General features: G+C 38.4%; 1 protein-coding gene across 1 annotated transcript; it reads right to left on the bottom strand.

Annotated features, from left to right (window-relative positions):
- Positions 1-1,106: 1,106 nt before the first annotated feature.
- On the bottom strand, positions 1,107-13,659 carry LOC147864527 (alpha/beta-Hydrolases superfamily protein). The gene is made up of 13 exons (XM_087320444.1): positions 13,443-13,659; positions 13,062-13,193; positions 12,059-12,085; positions 11,884-11,977; positions 3,362-3,405; positions 3,156-3,254; positions 3,014-3,071; positions 2,863-2,915; positions 2,620-2,721; positions 2,491-2,556; positions 2,292-2,407; positions 1,348-1,519; positions 1,107-1,257 (listed from the first exon to the last, which is right to left on the bottom strand). Exons 1-13 carry the CDS (start codon positions 13,590-13,592, stop codon positions 1,195-1,197), a joined length of 1,176 nt encoding a protein of 391 aa, XP_087176570.1. The 5' UTR covers positions 13,593-13,659; the 3' UTR covers positions 1,107-1,194.
- Between the last annotated feature and the right edge of the window lie 1,487 nt (positions 13,660-15,146).

The following is a 15,146-nucleotide window of genomic DNA, read 5'->3' as shown; positions in this document are numbered from 1 at the left end:
TGGCCTGCTAATTAGGGTTTCGACTGAAGCGAATGATTTGATTCAACTATTTCACTGTATTTTTTCAACTTGTTTGCAGTGATTCTTTGCCCTGTTGCATTAAATTTCTCCGTTTTCTTCCCATGATTCTTTTCTCAGATGATTGGTGAAAGAGTAAAATTGCATCAAATGTCACTGTTTTGCTGTTGATTCTTTGCTTGGATGCTCTGTTAAGGAGTAGGGTTGCCTTCAATTGCTCTGTTTTCTGAATGGTTCATTGCTTGAATGATCGGGGGAACAATTCAATTTACCTGTTTTCTGAATGATTCATTGCTTAGCTAATCTGTGAAATGGATTCGGTAAAAGATGAAGAATGCTTTAGCATTCTTATTTTTTCTTTTTAGTTATATTTGTTTTATTCTGTTATATCACATTTGTAAGCGGAGGTTGGGTTCATAGGTAGTATGGACATAGTTAAAACATTGATTGTTTTATAAGAAAGGAAATGTTTCATTGTTTTAATACAAATGCTCTCATGCTATAACAATCATAATTCAAGTTTGCATTCAATTTACCTGTTATCTGAATGATTCATTGCTTAGCTAATCTGTGAAATGGATTCGGTAAAAGATGAAGAATGCTTTAGCATTCTTATTTTTTCTTTTTAGTTATATTTGTTTTATTCTGTTATCACATTTGTAAGCGGAGGTTGGGTTCATAGGTAGTATGGACATAGTTAAAACATTGATTATTTTATAAGAAAGGAAATGTTTCATTGTTTTAATACAAATGCTCTCACGCTATAACAATCATAATTTTACTTATGCCTACAGAAATAATAAACCACAAATTATATATCTCACAAATAAGATGAGCTATATAATTTGTGGTTATTTATTATTGCCTCATTTTAAAGTTTTATTACACGGTCTTAACAAATTTGCTTTTCCAAAATATTAGAAACAAAGTGTAGAACCAATTATTCTACTGTAAAATATTACAGATGTTTCTGAAAGGTTAAAAACAAAGTCATCATTATAATAATTTATCATAATTTGTATATCATATGTTTTGAATAATTAACATGTATTGAACATTTGATGAGGTTTTATGAAATCGCCTCTTTCTTAAGTTTTATGAGGCTTTATGAATTTACTTTACAATCAATGTGTACTAAGAATAGTTGACTGAAACATTACAGAAGCTTCCAAACTTCTAAAAACCATGAAAGGATTTTGCTAGAATCCTGAATAAACCATCGGGATTATCTGTATGCACCTGCAAGCGAAATGATACCAAGTGAACATGTAGAGCGAGCTGTAGTTGAGAGAGATATAGATGACATGCATAGCTATCATGAAAGCTTACCCAATGACCTGCATCTTCCAGCACATGCATCTCTACTCCAGCACCTTCTTGTGAAGCTAACGTCTCCGCCAAGTGTATTCGTTGCACATCTTCATGTGCCCATCTATGTAAACTCCTTTCGGCTTTTAGAAAATTACAGTGAACACCTTGTGGAACATTTTCAACTACATGCCTGTCCATATAAACAATTTATAAACAGCTCTCATATAGATTTATGGGAAATTACAACATACATCTTTTGGAGAATATTTGACGCTCTCTATAAATTATACTAAATGCAGACACTCTCCATAAATTATGCAAGGAGAATCTCCATACATTATACTTAAGAGTATATGTAAATGTATACAAGCAAGAACTAATATGTAATGATAGAGTGACTGTTCAAAACAAACATCTAGAATGTAACCTTTGTTGGGAGGGCCAACCTCACAAAAGAGTTTTCTAGTTCATTGACTCTAAAAAGTTTATAAACATAATTAGGACCTCAAAACCCTAAAAATCATCTTATCCAGTATCCAAACTTACATCCGACTTCAACATCTCAACAAGCTTTATGTTGGGGATTAAGGCCCCAAGGTCTCATTTTTATATATGTGAGAGCTTTCTAGACACAGCTTTATAACTTTTGGTCATTGGCCATGTGTGAACATTCCCAAATGACCTAAAAGTTACTTATCAGTGAGAATCGATCCCAAACCTCTCATGATGAGATATGGACTTCCTCTCCATTTTCTGCACAGTTTTCTCTAGTTTCTATCTCCTCACAAAACAGCCCACGCCCTTACTTACCGTACATGCCACACCATCATCTCTCTTTCACTTACCGTACATGTTCCTTAGTCCATTTCAGCATTTCAGCTTTACATTCCTAATTTTAATCTGACCTATACTTTACTACGTTCACATGCATATACTTTGAAATAGTAAGAGTTTTGGCCAACCATAAATTAGTTGCTTCGTATGATCGATACATATCTGAAATGCCCTCCAGATTAAAGATCCATGAGTACTCAGACGAAGATGTGGGTTCAATGGGCCTCAAATTCGTTGTCATCCACTGTCAGGAGCTTCATCATTAATGCTAATATCATGAAAACAAGTTAAACAGAGACTCTAACAGAGAGTATATACACTACCCACCTGTGCAACACTAGTTGAGAAGCCTTTTTTTACCAATGTATTTATCACAAATCTTCTCGACGGGATCTGCTAGCATTAAATCATCATCTCCCGAAATTTGTTACAGCATATTTCTAACAAGCCAATTACCTGGTTTGGCATTTCCATCAAAGCCTGTATAAGCTCCGCGGGATGGTCTTCACCGTTTCCACCTGCTCGAACTGTTCCTGGTGTAGCATCAAGGACCCATACCTAGAATCAAAACAATTTCTGTAATGAATTTCTGAAAGCCCTCTAGAAAATTACAAGGGTTTAAAATTAATTTAATTAATTGAGTAGAACATCTGTTATGAATTAAAATTTAAATAATTAATTCATAATAGTAATCATCACCTGAACTGGGCGTGCTAATGGTTTTGCAGCTTGATCCACCATACTTAATGCCACTGTTCAGTCAACATATTCAGACAAAAAACGACAATCAATATTGAATGCAAAATATAGGTTGATGAAATATGCCACTCAACAAGCAGTCAAGACCTGCCTTTTCCACCAAAGCTATGACCTATCAAAACCCGTGGTGTCAGCCTCAACCGTCCAATCTGGGCAAATAGATGCATAGGAATTTGATGAGCTTTGCGTTCAAAGGATAAGAATGTGTTATACAGTTGATTTTGGAGTTATACAAGCCTCAGAATGTCTTGTGCTGCAGACGCTACTGTATGTGGGCCACTCTTCTCAAGGACGGTGGATTCACCATGACATCGCAAGTCTACCAGGAGAAACTGACCATTTTATCCTCTAATAGTGTAAGCATTAACTCAACAAATAGACAAAAAACATTTACATTATGAAGGAAAGAAAGTTGGTGAGCATAAGCCAGTTGGAGTACCTGCCATGTTGGAAACTCTTGTGCAAGTCTCTTTGCAAATGTTGCTGTAAGAAATAATAAATATTGCAATAAGTCATTTTGACACTTTGACGGTTCAAAATGTGTACAGAAATAGACTTTCATTCTCAACCCTTCGTTTATTTCCTACAGTGTCTAGATAAACTAATAAACCTATTAAATCCTCAGTGGAATCTTCCATCACTGGAAGGCACACAATGTAGGGGGAGACAAATCACCATGCTTCATATAAGGCTCAGACGTCTTTTACCCATTACATGTAGGGGGTTCCTATATTACCATACACATTGAAGTTATATTGGGAAAGTCACTCAAGAAACAGGAAACGAAATATGAGAAGGTATCTGCCCATCAAAAGAGGGTGTGTGATACACAATTCATTTTGTGCCATTCTGAAGTTAAGAATTTTGTAGAATGTAGAAATATGAAAATAAACAGTGAGGTAATGCACTAAAACAAGATGAATAAACAACCAATGCAAAGCTTGCAGTGTTCATGTACCTAAATGTAGCTATCATCTCTTTGGATTCCTATGTTCTTTTGTAGGTACATTTATTGTTTATTGTCTAAAGACCTTGCATGTGTTGGAGAGTGGCAGCTCCAGACATGTACTTTCTTTCATCTTTATTTTCTTTCCTCTACATTCTCTTTCTTCCTAGATTCTTCTCTCCCTAGAATCTGCAATTCTTTAAATGCTTTCTCTCTCTTCTAATTTTCCAAGATTATTCCCTCTTATTCCCCAATTATTTTACCTGTTTGGTAGTACAAGAGTCACTTAACTACCAAACAACCATTTCACCCACGTTCTCCAATTTCATATAAATAGGCTATGCCAGCCTCCTTTGTATGAACTTTATTTTGGCTGCTACTTACAAACAGGATCTGCTGTTTGGCTTTCTCTCTAACTTTTGCAACTATTTTGTAACTGTACTTTTTGCAACTATTTTGCTATTGCTATCTAACGGCCTTCTCACAGCTTGACTGTGTCTATTTTTTCTTACAACTGTTCTGCTGCTGCTATAAACAGCTTCTCTCACATAGTATCAGAGCTGTGAGGTCTCCATAGCCTCAGCCTGTTCTTCTTTTATCCCACCCTAACAAGGTGTTTTCTTTTCTTAGCAGACACCCTCCCAACCCTAAAAGGAGGTTCTCTTAGCAGCCACCCTGCCAACCTACAGAGGAGGTTCTTCTTTTTCTCTCATCTGAACCTCACCTAGCATCTAGGGTGGAGTAGACAGACCCTAAGCATCTATTTACAGCTGCTGTAAACTGTCCAGTTGTAGCTTAAGAGGAAGATATACATGGCCTCACATGTCACCCATCAACCATTCCCAACTCCTCAAAGAGTTCATCTTGGATGGGAGCAATAACTTGGATTGGGAATTGCAGATGAAGACCTTGTTACAATTCCATCGTCTATGTAATGTAGTCAATGGTAGTGAGAAGAAACCACTGGTAAATTCATCTTCTTCAACCACATCAATTGCCGGTTCATCTTGCATAGATAAGGATCCTTGAGCTCATGATTTCCTCGTGTTTAATATTAAACCTAGCATTGTCAGTCAATTTCAAGATAAACATGAGGAGACAGCTACAAACTATGGACAGCCATCAAAAGTAGGTATCATAGAGCTAATATGCTCAAATGATAGCAGTTGAGAGTCAACTAGCAAACCTCAAGATTCATGACACTTCAAACATCATGGATCAAATCGTACAATTTGTTACTCTCGAAGAGGAGCTAGTTTCCTTGGGAAGCAAGTCAACCAAAGTTAAGTTTGTTCATCATATAATAATCAAGTTGCCTACACCTGATATGAATACATTTGTTGGCATGCTTCAAGTCAGGAAGACATGGCAAAAAAATGCTCAAACTTCTAATGAAACACTTCTCCATGACGAAAGTAAAGGAAAGTGGAAGCACAATGGCAACTCCTACGGCAAACCCAATCCAAGACCAGAAAACAACCCACCCTGCAAGGAGCTCACTTGTCATTATTGTGGCTACAAAGGTTACATTCAGCCCGGTTGTCAGGAAAAGTAGGTCTCCGAAACAGATTCACAGAGTGATAGATTCCCCATTGCATATCTGTAGGAACACCAAGGGCTTCTAGCCGTTGCATAAGCTGAGAGCATGTGGCACATTGCCAAAGGCGTTTCAGCAATCCAAAAAGCAGCAATGAATCCTCTTATTATGGGCTCTGCCTTCTTCGATAAGGGCTCAGAGGGTCAATATGTGATCGAAGGTCGTGAACCCCTTCTGAAAGCCTGCCTGTCCAGCTGTATGGCAGCCATTCTGCTCTGCCCATATATTCAATTCTTATTCTAGAATCGAGCCATATAGTTTAACTAAGTTATGGCTAATCATGATTGTCCTATAGTTGCTTGGCATCATGGGATCTCCACACTTGAGGATTGACACAATGGTATGCTGAGTCCATATAGTAGGTAAAGATGTGTGCTAGCAATGGGAGCAAGATGTCACAGGCATAGATAAAGTGCTCGCCAACCAATCCATCACGATCCTAGGCCTTCCCAAATTGTAACCGATCAATGGCATTTCTTACCTTTGTGCAGTAAAAAAGGTGGATTCATGTGGGTGGGGATGAGGAGGTTGCCCCGGATATCATATAGGACCTTTGCATATCATGCCACACCTGAGGTGACATCACTTGCGTGGTAGGTTGCCTCTCATTAAACATTTTCCACTCTTTTACTTTCTTGTCCTAGAAGCACGCGATACAAATGATCTCTTCCTGTTCCTTACGAGACGTAGGAAGGTTGTTCTTGCTTGTTTCCGTGTATAAATGCCCTGAGTTACTTCACATTGCAAGCATCTCCTTGTATCACGACATTCTTCATCATATCAACTATTTTGTATTACTCTACAAAGTTTGGGGATATTGGTCATTTTCTGTGGAAAGGCATTTGTGGCTGCTTTATGCAATGATTTTGACAATCCTTGGGTAAGTTCTTCGAGGGGTGCGAAAGGATCCAAATCTAGCATGCCATAGTATACTCCACAACTATAAACATCAATTGTCGCGCGTGTAAATAGATACTTAGCCAGCCCAATCTCCTTAGCATATACATCCTTTGTGCATCCATCCTTTACCTTGAATCGTAGATATGCATGATGTGCTGCCAAGCCAATAGGTCTACCTGATATAGTGAACACTTTTATTTCAAGTATAAGAGATGGAGATCCCATTAGATAGTCAATTGTGCTTGCACCCCCTTTTGGGTTCCAACATGTCAAAGCATCTAATCTAGGCCATTATGACAAGCCATTATATATCACAAATCCACGCACACTTCCCAAGGCTAGAAAGCGTTTTCCATATTCAGTTATAGCACTCATATCTTGAGCTTGTCGCTTTAGACCAACCTCTTCTGCCATAACTTCTCCATAAACAACCTCGTTGGTGTTAAACATAGTTGTTTGTTCATCCTTGGTTCGTGCATTAAAATTTCCTAATAGTATAATGTCCCCCATAGTAGCAAATCTTATGATATCATCATATAGAGGTAGATATGGTGATTCACCTAGAGGTGCAAACCTTGAGTAAGCAGGTGGAAAGTAGCAAATTGCAATATATAACTCCCTAAGATCCCCTCTTTTTATTCGTATCCACATGTAGCGTGCATCTACATCCTTATGGACAACATGCACTCTATCATGGAACTCCTTTTTGTATAGCACAACCACTCCTCCCGAACCTCTAGTGCTTCCTCGTGTCTAAGGTTGGGGGCGACATATTGACTCCCATCTATATCCTTGTACCTCGGGGAGTTTGCTAGCCATGCATTGGTGAGTCTTTGTATACATAGCAATATCTGTGTTTTTTAATGTATCTTTAAAATATCTGACATCTGTCCATAGAGAGCCGTTGCAATTCCATATGGTCATGCATAGGGTCTCATAGGCCATATATCGTCATGCGGTTCTCTTCTCTGTAATAGTGACCTTGCCATCTCTATATACGGCCCATTTTCCTTCCTTTCTTGCATCAAGCACTTGTGGCATGTTTTCTTTGCGGTGTGCCACTTGGGATGGAGTGAGATCATCATCTAAGTATATTTTTTCACCCTTGAGTGCCTTTCTTTTAGAGAGGAAAGCATTTTTCTTGTCAATATCCATGAAGCGGATGATAAGGGCTTAAGCTCTAGACTCATCTCTTCCCACCCTCCACGCCGAAGCAAATGGAATATCTGATGCTCCAATCTTTGTTCTGAGATTCTTGGCATCTTCTTGTGGACTTCCTTTTTCGGCCCAACCAACCACTCATACATGCAACACACGACCTTTCCTCTTGGCTTCTTCTTCTAATGTAGCATTCATCATTGTCGTCCTATCCATGGATGTTCCTTTTTGCTTTTTCACTACCTCTATCCAAAGCGCATTTGCTTTAATTTCGTTTTGGGCATGCTCAGTTTGAGCTTTGGCAACTTTGGCCATGTTTGCCCATGTTTGCATTTCCTTAGTGACATTGGCTTTCACTGTAGAGATGCATCTTTCCACTGCTTCTTGTCCTTTTTCTAAATCCACTTTTATAGCTCCTAACTCAACCTTACTTGAGGATATTTCATCCTTAAGGTATTGTGTCATGTCATCCTTGAACTCTAAGTGTGATTTCTTCATATGGCTTATTATGTCTTTCCGCATCTTTTCTAATAACTCAGTCTTGAGAGAGGCATACAACTCTGTTTTCTGTTTCTCTATCTCCTTTTTCATTTCTTCTTTTAGTGCTATTTCTATATCCTCTCTAATAAGATTGATCTCTTGCACAATCAAATGGCGTAATAGATCATGTTTCCCATTTTCGACATCAAATGGAATGCTGAATGGGGCTTGCGTTTTGGGTGCCTTGTGCACCCTTCTAACGCTATTTGGGGTGCTTCCATCCCGTCCTTTTCGTCTATGGTATCTTCTTGGGGTCTTCCATGGATTTGGACCCTCATCGTGCGGGTTAAAATCCATCTTTTCATTTTTTGTCCATTCAAACTCCATGGTGTCTTAGGACAGCAGGTACAAGGTGTGAAATGTTGAGGGCAGAGGGAACAATATAGATTCCAGGAATTTCTACTGGGCAGAAAACACATAGGAACAGATTTGGTGGAAAATGTAGGGAATCAGATTTGGCAGAAAACGCAGAGGATCAGGCATTGCAAAAAACGTAGAGGACAGACATTGCAGAAAACGCAAACAAACATTGACATTGCAGAGAACACACAGGGCAGACATTATAGAAAACACAAAGACAGAGATAGAGCCTAAACCCTAAACGCACAGAGAGAGAGAGATGCATTGAGATTGGATTCCCCCTGACGAGCCTCACTATAAGTCCTAGAGTAGCGTCATATGGTAAAGCAACACAACTAGCCTTCCAAAGACCCGAACTTGCTGAAAGCCACATGGAACCAGCGGGACTTCCGGAGCCAAATAACTATTCAACCAGGGAATCTTTGGTTCAAAATAAGGACCTTCGACCTTCTTTCGTAGAGTGAAGGATGGTGCTACTGCACACATGACTTATGGCAAATCTATTTTACATTATGTCAAGCCCAGCTCCTCACAAATCTCCATAGGAGATTCCTCAAGTATCATGTGTGGATAATGTGTTTCTTAACACTTCTTTGAATGACGAACTTGCCATCTTCACAATTTGCTACATGTGAATCAGATCTCTGCCAACTTACTTTCAGTCTACCAAATCATCGAGCAAGGTTATGATACGACTCTCTTCAAAAGCTCTCCTCCTTGCAGTTAGTTGAGGTTCTTCCTCTTTCAAAACTCCCAATACCCCATGTGTTGTTTGTCTTCATGGAAAGCACCTTTCCATCATCAAGCCACTCACTGTGCAACATCTATCTTGGAGTTCGTGCACATGGATCTGTGGTCAACGAGGCTGGTTCCCCTCGCTCTCTTCGGGTCGATCATGGATTGGAGAGGTGAAAAACCAACCCAACTCGGCACACCTGATGCAATGAAAATCACTCACTACTCTTGGTGGTGCATGCTATTTCATGCTTATTATTGATGATTTCTCACATAGGGTTTGGGTTTATTTGCTTGCAGAAAATTCTCAAGCCTTCACCAAATTTCAACAATGGGTAGCTCTTGTCGAGAACGAGACATCAAAGAAAGTTCGAAAGATCAAGTTCGACAACGGAGGAGAGTTTATCTCAAAAGCTTTCCACCGTTTTTGCTCTCAACGAGCCATTGCTCATCAATTTTCTATTGAATACTCCTCAACAAAATGGTGTGGTTGAAAGGAAGAATTGGATAGTCCAACAAAGAGCTCATACAATGCTTTCTCAATATGATCTTCCTCTCTTGTTTTGGGGTGAAGCTGTCAACACAGCAATCTGCATCATCAACTACTGCCTGCTTAAAGCAGTTGCTGCAATGACCCTTGTAGAAGCATTTACAAGTATAAAACCCTCAGTTTCTCAATTAAAAGTCTTTGGTTGTGACGCTTATGTTCACATAAACAGATTAAATTTGAGTCCAAAATCAAGAAATGCAAGTTCCTTGGTTACAGCCTATCTTTCAAATGGATGTCGAGTTAGCCTTCTTTAATGGTGACTTGAAAAAGGAAGTTATGCAGAACAACTTACCAGTTTCAAGATTTTAGAGCCAAAAAACATGGTCTACAAGTTACACAAAGCCTTGTATGGCGTAGAGCAAGCTCCCAAAGCTTGACATAACAAAAATGATGCATTCTTTCTCTCTCTTGGGTTTCAGCACTGTTACACTGATAGCAATCTTTGTCTTTTCCCAAGATGATTTGTTATGCTTGATCATATTATATGTTGATGACTTTCTAATTTCAAGGTCTCTTGCTTCTAAAATCGAGGAGCTCTGCGTTGATTGAAAAACACATTTAAAATGACGGATCTACGACTTCTCCATTACTTCTTAGGTATGGAGGCCTACCAATAACGTGGTGGTATCTTCCTCAGCCAACATAGGTATCTCAGTCAAAACCTTGAGGCCTATGGCATGTCAATTTGCAGGCTACTCTCATGTCCCATGGATCCAAACTCAAAGCTATCTCGTGAAGATGATTTCTCCCATATTTGAAGACATCACAAAATATAGAAGATTAATTGTGTCTCTTCTTCACTTAACTTACACCAAGCCTAATTTGTCCTATAATGCAAGTATTCTCAGTCAATTCTCAAGTGCTCCAAGACAAATTCATTGGCAAGAAGCAACTATTTGAGTTCTTAGGTATTTGGCCAACACACTCAAATATGGTCTCTCTTTGAGAGGCGACATTTAGCTTGTTGGCTACTCAGACGTTGATTGCATAGGTGATATTGATTCTAGATTGTGCATATCTGGCTATTGTTCTGTGTTAGGCTCGCGCTTAATTTTTTGGAAATCAAAGAAGCAAAATTCAGTTTCTACTTCATCCACCAAAGCTGAATATCAAACCTATTTGAATACTTGTTGCTAGTTGCTTTGCTTAATGCAACTGCTCTATCAAATTGGTGTTTTGCAAGACTCTATTATTCAAGTTTTCACTAACAACCAAAGTGCCCGTGCATTGGCTCATAGTTCAACATTTCATTGTAGAACAAAACATATTGAAGTGCAGTACCATTTTGTTCGTGAATTAGCCACTCAAGAACTTGGCCTATTGTCCTACTCGAGAAAATGGGGCTGATTTTTTTATTAACCCACTTCAAGGCAAGCCATTGATAAGCTCCTCTGACTCAATGTTGGACTGTCGTTTTGGAGCTGAGAGATGTTGGAGGATGGCAGCTTAGACCTGCACTCTCTTTCATTTTTATTTTCTCTCCTCTACATTCTCTCTCTTCCTAGATTCTTCTCTCCCTAGAATCCGCAACTCTTTAAATGTCTTCTCTATCTTCCACTTTTCCAAGATTATTCCTCATTTATTGCACCTGTTTGGTAGTGCAAGAGTCACTTAACTACCAACCAACCATTTCACCCACGTTCCCCAGTTTTGTATAAATACGCTATACTAGCCTCTTTTGTAAGAACTTTATTTTTGCTGCTACTTACAAACAGGCTCTTCTCTGTGGCTACGTCTCTTCTTTTTGCAACTATTTTTCTATTGCTGTCTAACAACCTTCTCACAGCTTGGCTGTGTCTATTGTTTCTTACAATTGTTCCACTGCTGCTATTAATAGCTTTTCTCATAGCATGAAGGTTTTTATTACATCTGTAGTACATTACAATGGTCATTCAGCATTATGATGTAATCTATGTTTCTATGTTTTTATCTGATAGAAAACATTGCAATGGTGATTCGACATTTTAACATAAAGTGTGTTTCTATGTTTTATCTGATAAGACAAAAAAATGCTCTACTTTTAAATTTCATTTCAAAATGTTCCTTGTCAGCTATCCATTATTGCAAACACCAACTCACATTCTACAGAGAGTTAGTCAGAATTTGATGAGTTAACTTGATATTGCAGTGTATGCAACAAGTGAAAAAAAACATGATGCGTTAATGCACACGTACACCAGTTACGCCTAGATCCCAAAATTCCATGAAGCAGCACGGCAGTGGGAGGTTCACGAGCAGCCTTGCTGGTACTTATTTCACTCCATCTCACCTGTAATGATTCCAAGAAAATGGAAAACAAAAATACTGACCTAGGACAGCGTTGACAGGCCAAAAAAAGGTGGAATCTTACCAGGGGTCCTTGAATTATCTCATAAGCCTACATTCAAACATTGATAAGTTATGTCAACACATCAAATATGTTACATTCAAACATCAATCAGGTTACATGGAAACATCAAAACGATTTCATTCACACATCGGATAGGCTACGTCCAAGCATTGGATAGGGCTACATTTCAAACATTAATAGGTTACACTCTTCTCCATCTAGTCGATAACAGCAAATTCTCATGCACCAGACTGTGTAAATCATACATCACAGAGATACAAATTACAATCTTCCCTAGACATATTCTCAGGTAATAGATAGCTTTATTCTAACATTGAATAATTACATTCAAACATAAGATAGTTACAGTCTTCTTTCCAATCTACTAAATGTCAAATTCTGTTTATCATTGCATGACCCTTTGACAGGTTGCATGAAATGTACCAGAACGTTATAAATAGAAGAATCAGATACTTACATTCAGACCTCAGTTAGTTATCATCTTGAATAATGGAATCTATGGTTACATTTAAACATAAAACATCACATTCAAACATTGGATAATTATGCTCAAATATCAGATAGGTCACTGCATGACAACTAGTTAGACTCAAACATCAAATAGTTGCATCCAAAGATAAAATATCTAATGAAAATGTATATTTCTGTGATTATTGCATGACATTTTGAAAGGTTTAAGTCAAATGTACCAGGGTGCTAGAAAGAGTAGCATCAGATAGTTACATTCAAAAATCAGCTAATTGGACTCTTGAATAATGGAACATATAATTACATTCAAACATCGGACTTTGTATTCAAACATTGGATTGTCAAATTGAACGCATGACAGTTCATTGCATGACAAATAGCTGGATACAAATTGAACTAGACGAAATGTAACAGGATGTTAGAAGGAGATGAGTCATATAATTCAATTCAAACATCAGATAACTAAGATTTTTTCTCCTCTCTATTGAAAAAATGGCAAATTAGCTGAAAATGACTTTTGGCTTTTCAAATGTACCAGGATGCTCGAAGAAGGAGAAGATTTAGTTGAGCTTCCGGAGACCATGTGAGGCCTTTCCTCCACAATAGCCATTCGAATGAAACGATGATAAGATTGATTTATGCATGGAAGGGACCATGTTGACACATTCTGCAAAGAGAATAGTTTACCGTACTGAGAAAGAAAGAAAAAATATAATGCAGGAAAGAAAAATAAATCCTTTCCAACAAACAAGACAGGATGAAAAAAGCCAAAAGAACTGCAAGAAAGTGCAAAAGAAAGGCTATAAAGAAGAAAGAAAGACTGTAAGAAAGCAGTAACGAAACGTGGAACAAAGGTAGGTAGGAGCAGAGAAAATGATTCGTGAGTTTTATATAGATCGAGAGGGAATTGAGGAACCTGACGAAGGCGTGGTAGTTGTAGAGAGGGTGGGGGAGTGATGGTGTTGGAGAAGAAGACATTGTTAGGCTCAGATCCGAAGAATAATTTCTTCTTCTGCCGCAAGGGGCTGGCGATGGCGATGGCGTGCTGTGAACAAGCAGCAGCCATGGCGATGGAGGACAAGCAAAAGACGCACACAGCACTAAATTATGAGATTACTGAAAATATGTCATGTAATTTAATGTGTGTATGTGAGATAAAAATGAAAGAGAAAGCCAGAGAGAGAGAGGGGGTGGGGGGGACGAGTATTCCTCTAAAGATTGGACATTATGTATATGGACAACATTTGGTAGAGATTGTGTGTATGGATATATGAGATAAAATTACTCGATGGAAGTATTCCTCTAAAGATTGGACATTATGTATGTGGACAACATTTGGTAAGATCGTGTGTATGCATATATGCGATAAAATTACTCAAGCCAGAGAGAGAGAGAAGGGGGGGGGGGGGGGAAGAACAAGTATTCCTCTAAAGATTGGACATTATCTATGTGGACAACATTTGGTAAGATCGTGTGTATGCATATATGCGATAAAATTACTCAATGGAAGTATTCCTCTAAAGATTGGACATTCTGTATGTGGACAACATTTGGTAAGATCGTGTGTATGCATATATGCAATAAAATTACTCAATGGAAGTATTCCTCTAAAGATTGGACATTCTGTACGTGGACAACATTTGGTAAGATTGTGTGTATGCATATATGAGATAAAAATGAAAGAGAAAGCCCCAGAGAGAGAGGGGGGGGGGGGGGAGATTCAAGCATCCTATTACTCAATGGAAGTATTCCTCTAAAGATTGGACATTCTGCTGTATGTGGACAACATTTGGTAAGATCATGACAAGATGCATTATCTTTTTTTGAATGGGGACCATCAAGTGTGATTGAGAGTCTTGTAATTCATTACAAAATGAATTGCTTGTTTCTTCTCGAGTGTTGTTTTAGCATGGGAAAAAGAAGTTGAGGTCTCAATTCAATCGTTTATTTCGATTGGGGATTGTACATTTGGAAGATGTAGTTGATAATGAATCTCAAAGGTTGTCGGAATTTGAAGATGCCAAGCGATGGTTATGTATTCCCCCAAATTATGGATTTATTTGGGAGAAATTACAAGATATACCATTGTTGCATGGATCTTTGCCATTGAAAACAAAATTTGCACCTTGGGTGGATTGACGGTTACAAGATGGTACACACTTGTTACAGGACACTACAAATATATTGTATCATCATGCAATGGCATCATTATCGTGGTTATTTCCTAAAGCAACGAAGTTGTGGAATGTATGTATGTGAGAGAAGGATGGGTTTTGGACCGATCGAGTAGCGAACTAGACTTACTCTTGCAACATCAATCATATCCCAACAAGAGGCACAATTGTTTCAAGACATTCGGGGTTAATACTCGTCCGTGAAGATAGGTTTGGCTTGCATCTGTTTTGGTCGGGCAAAAGAAAGACCCAAGGCAATGTTTAGTTGTGCTCTCAAACTCCTCATAGATATCACTTCATTTGCAAAGATGAGAGAGTTCTCACAATTCACATGTTTCAAGGAAATAAGGCTTTATGTTGTCGTGGAGGATTCCGACTACTAGGAGAAACTCGCCGAATGCGCGTGAACAGGGGTGTGCAAGAATGCACACAAAATTGTCTTTATG

Source organism: Azolla caroliniana, unplaced genomic scaffold (assembly GCF_043228905.1).
Source record: "Azolla caroliniana isolate FFs.n. ecotype wild unplaced genomic scaffold, voAzoCaro1.0.p SCAF_5, whole genome shotgun sequence".
Classification (NCBI taxonomy): domain Eukaryota; kingdom Viridiplantae; phylum Streptophyta; class Polypodiopsida; order Salviniales; family Salviniaceae; genus Azolla; species Azolla caroliniana.
Note: the sequence above shows the minus strand (reverse complement) of the source record. Positions and strands in the feature narration are given on the sequence as shown.

What these genes read in the sequence shown, in the direction of transcription:
- LOC147864527 (XM_087320444.1), bottom strand. Translation starts at nt 13,592, where the DNA reads ATGGCTGCTGCTTGTTCACAGCACGCCATCGCCATCGCCAGCCCCTTG. An exon ending in CTCCTTCTTCGAGCATCCTG is followed by an intron (nt 12,086 to 13,061) that starts GTACATTTGAAA and finishes GTTTGAATGTAG; the next exon opens with GCTTATGAGATAATTCAAGG. An exon ending in TCTCAACTAGTGTTGCACAG is followed by an intron (nt 2,408 to 2,490) that starts GTGGGTAGTGTA and finishes AGCTCCTGACAG; the next exon opens with TGGATGACAACGAATTTGAG.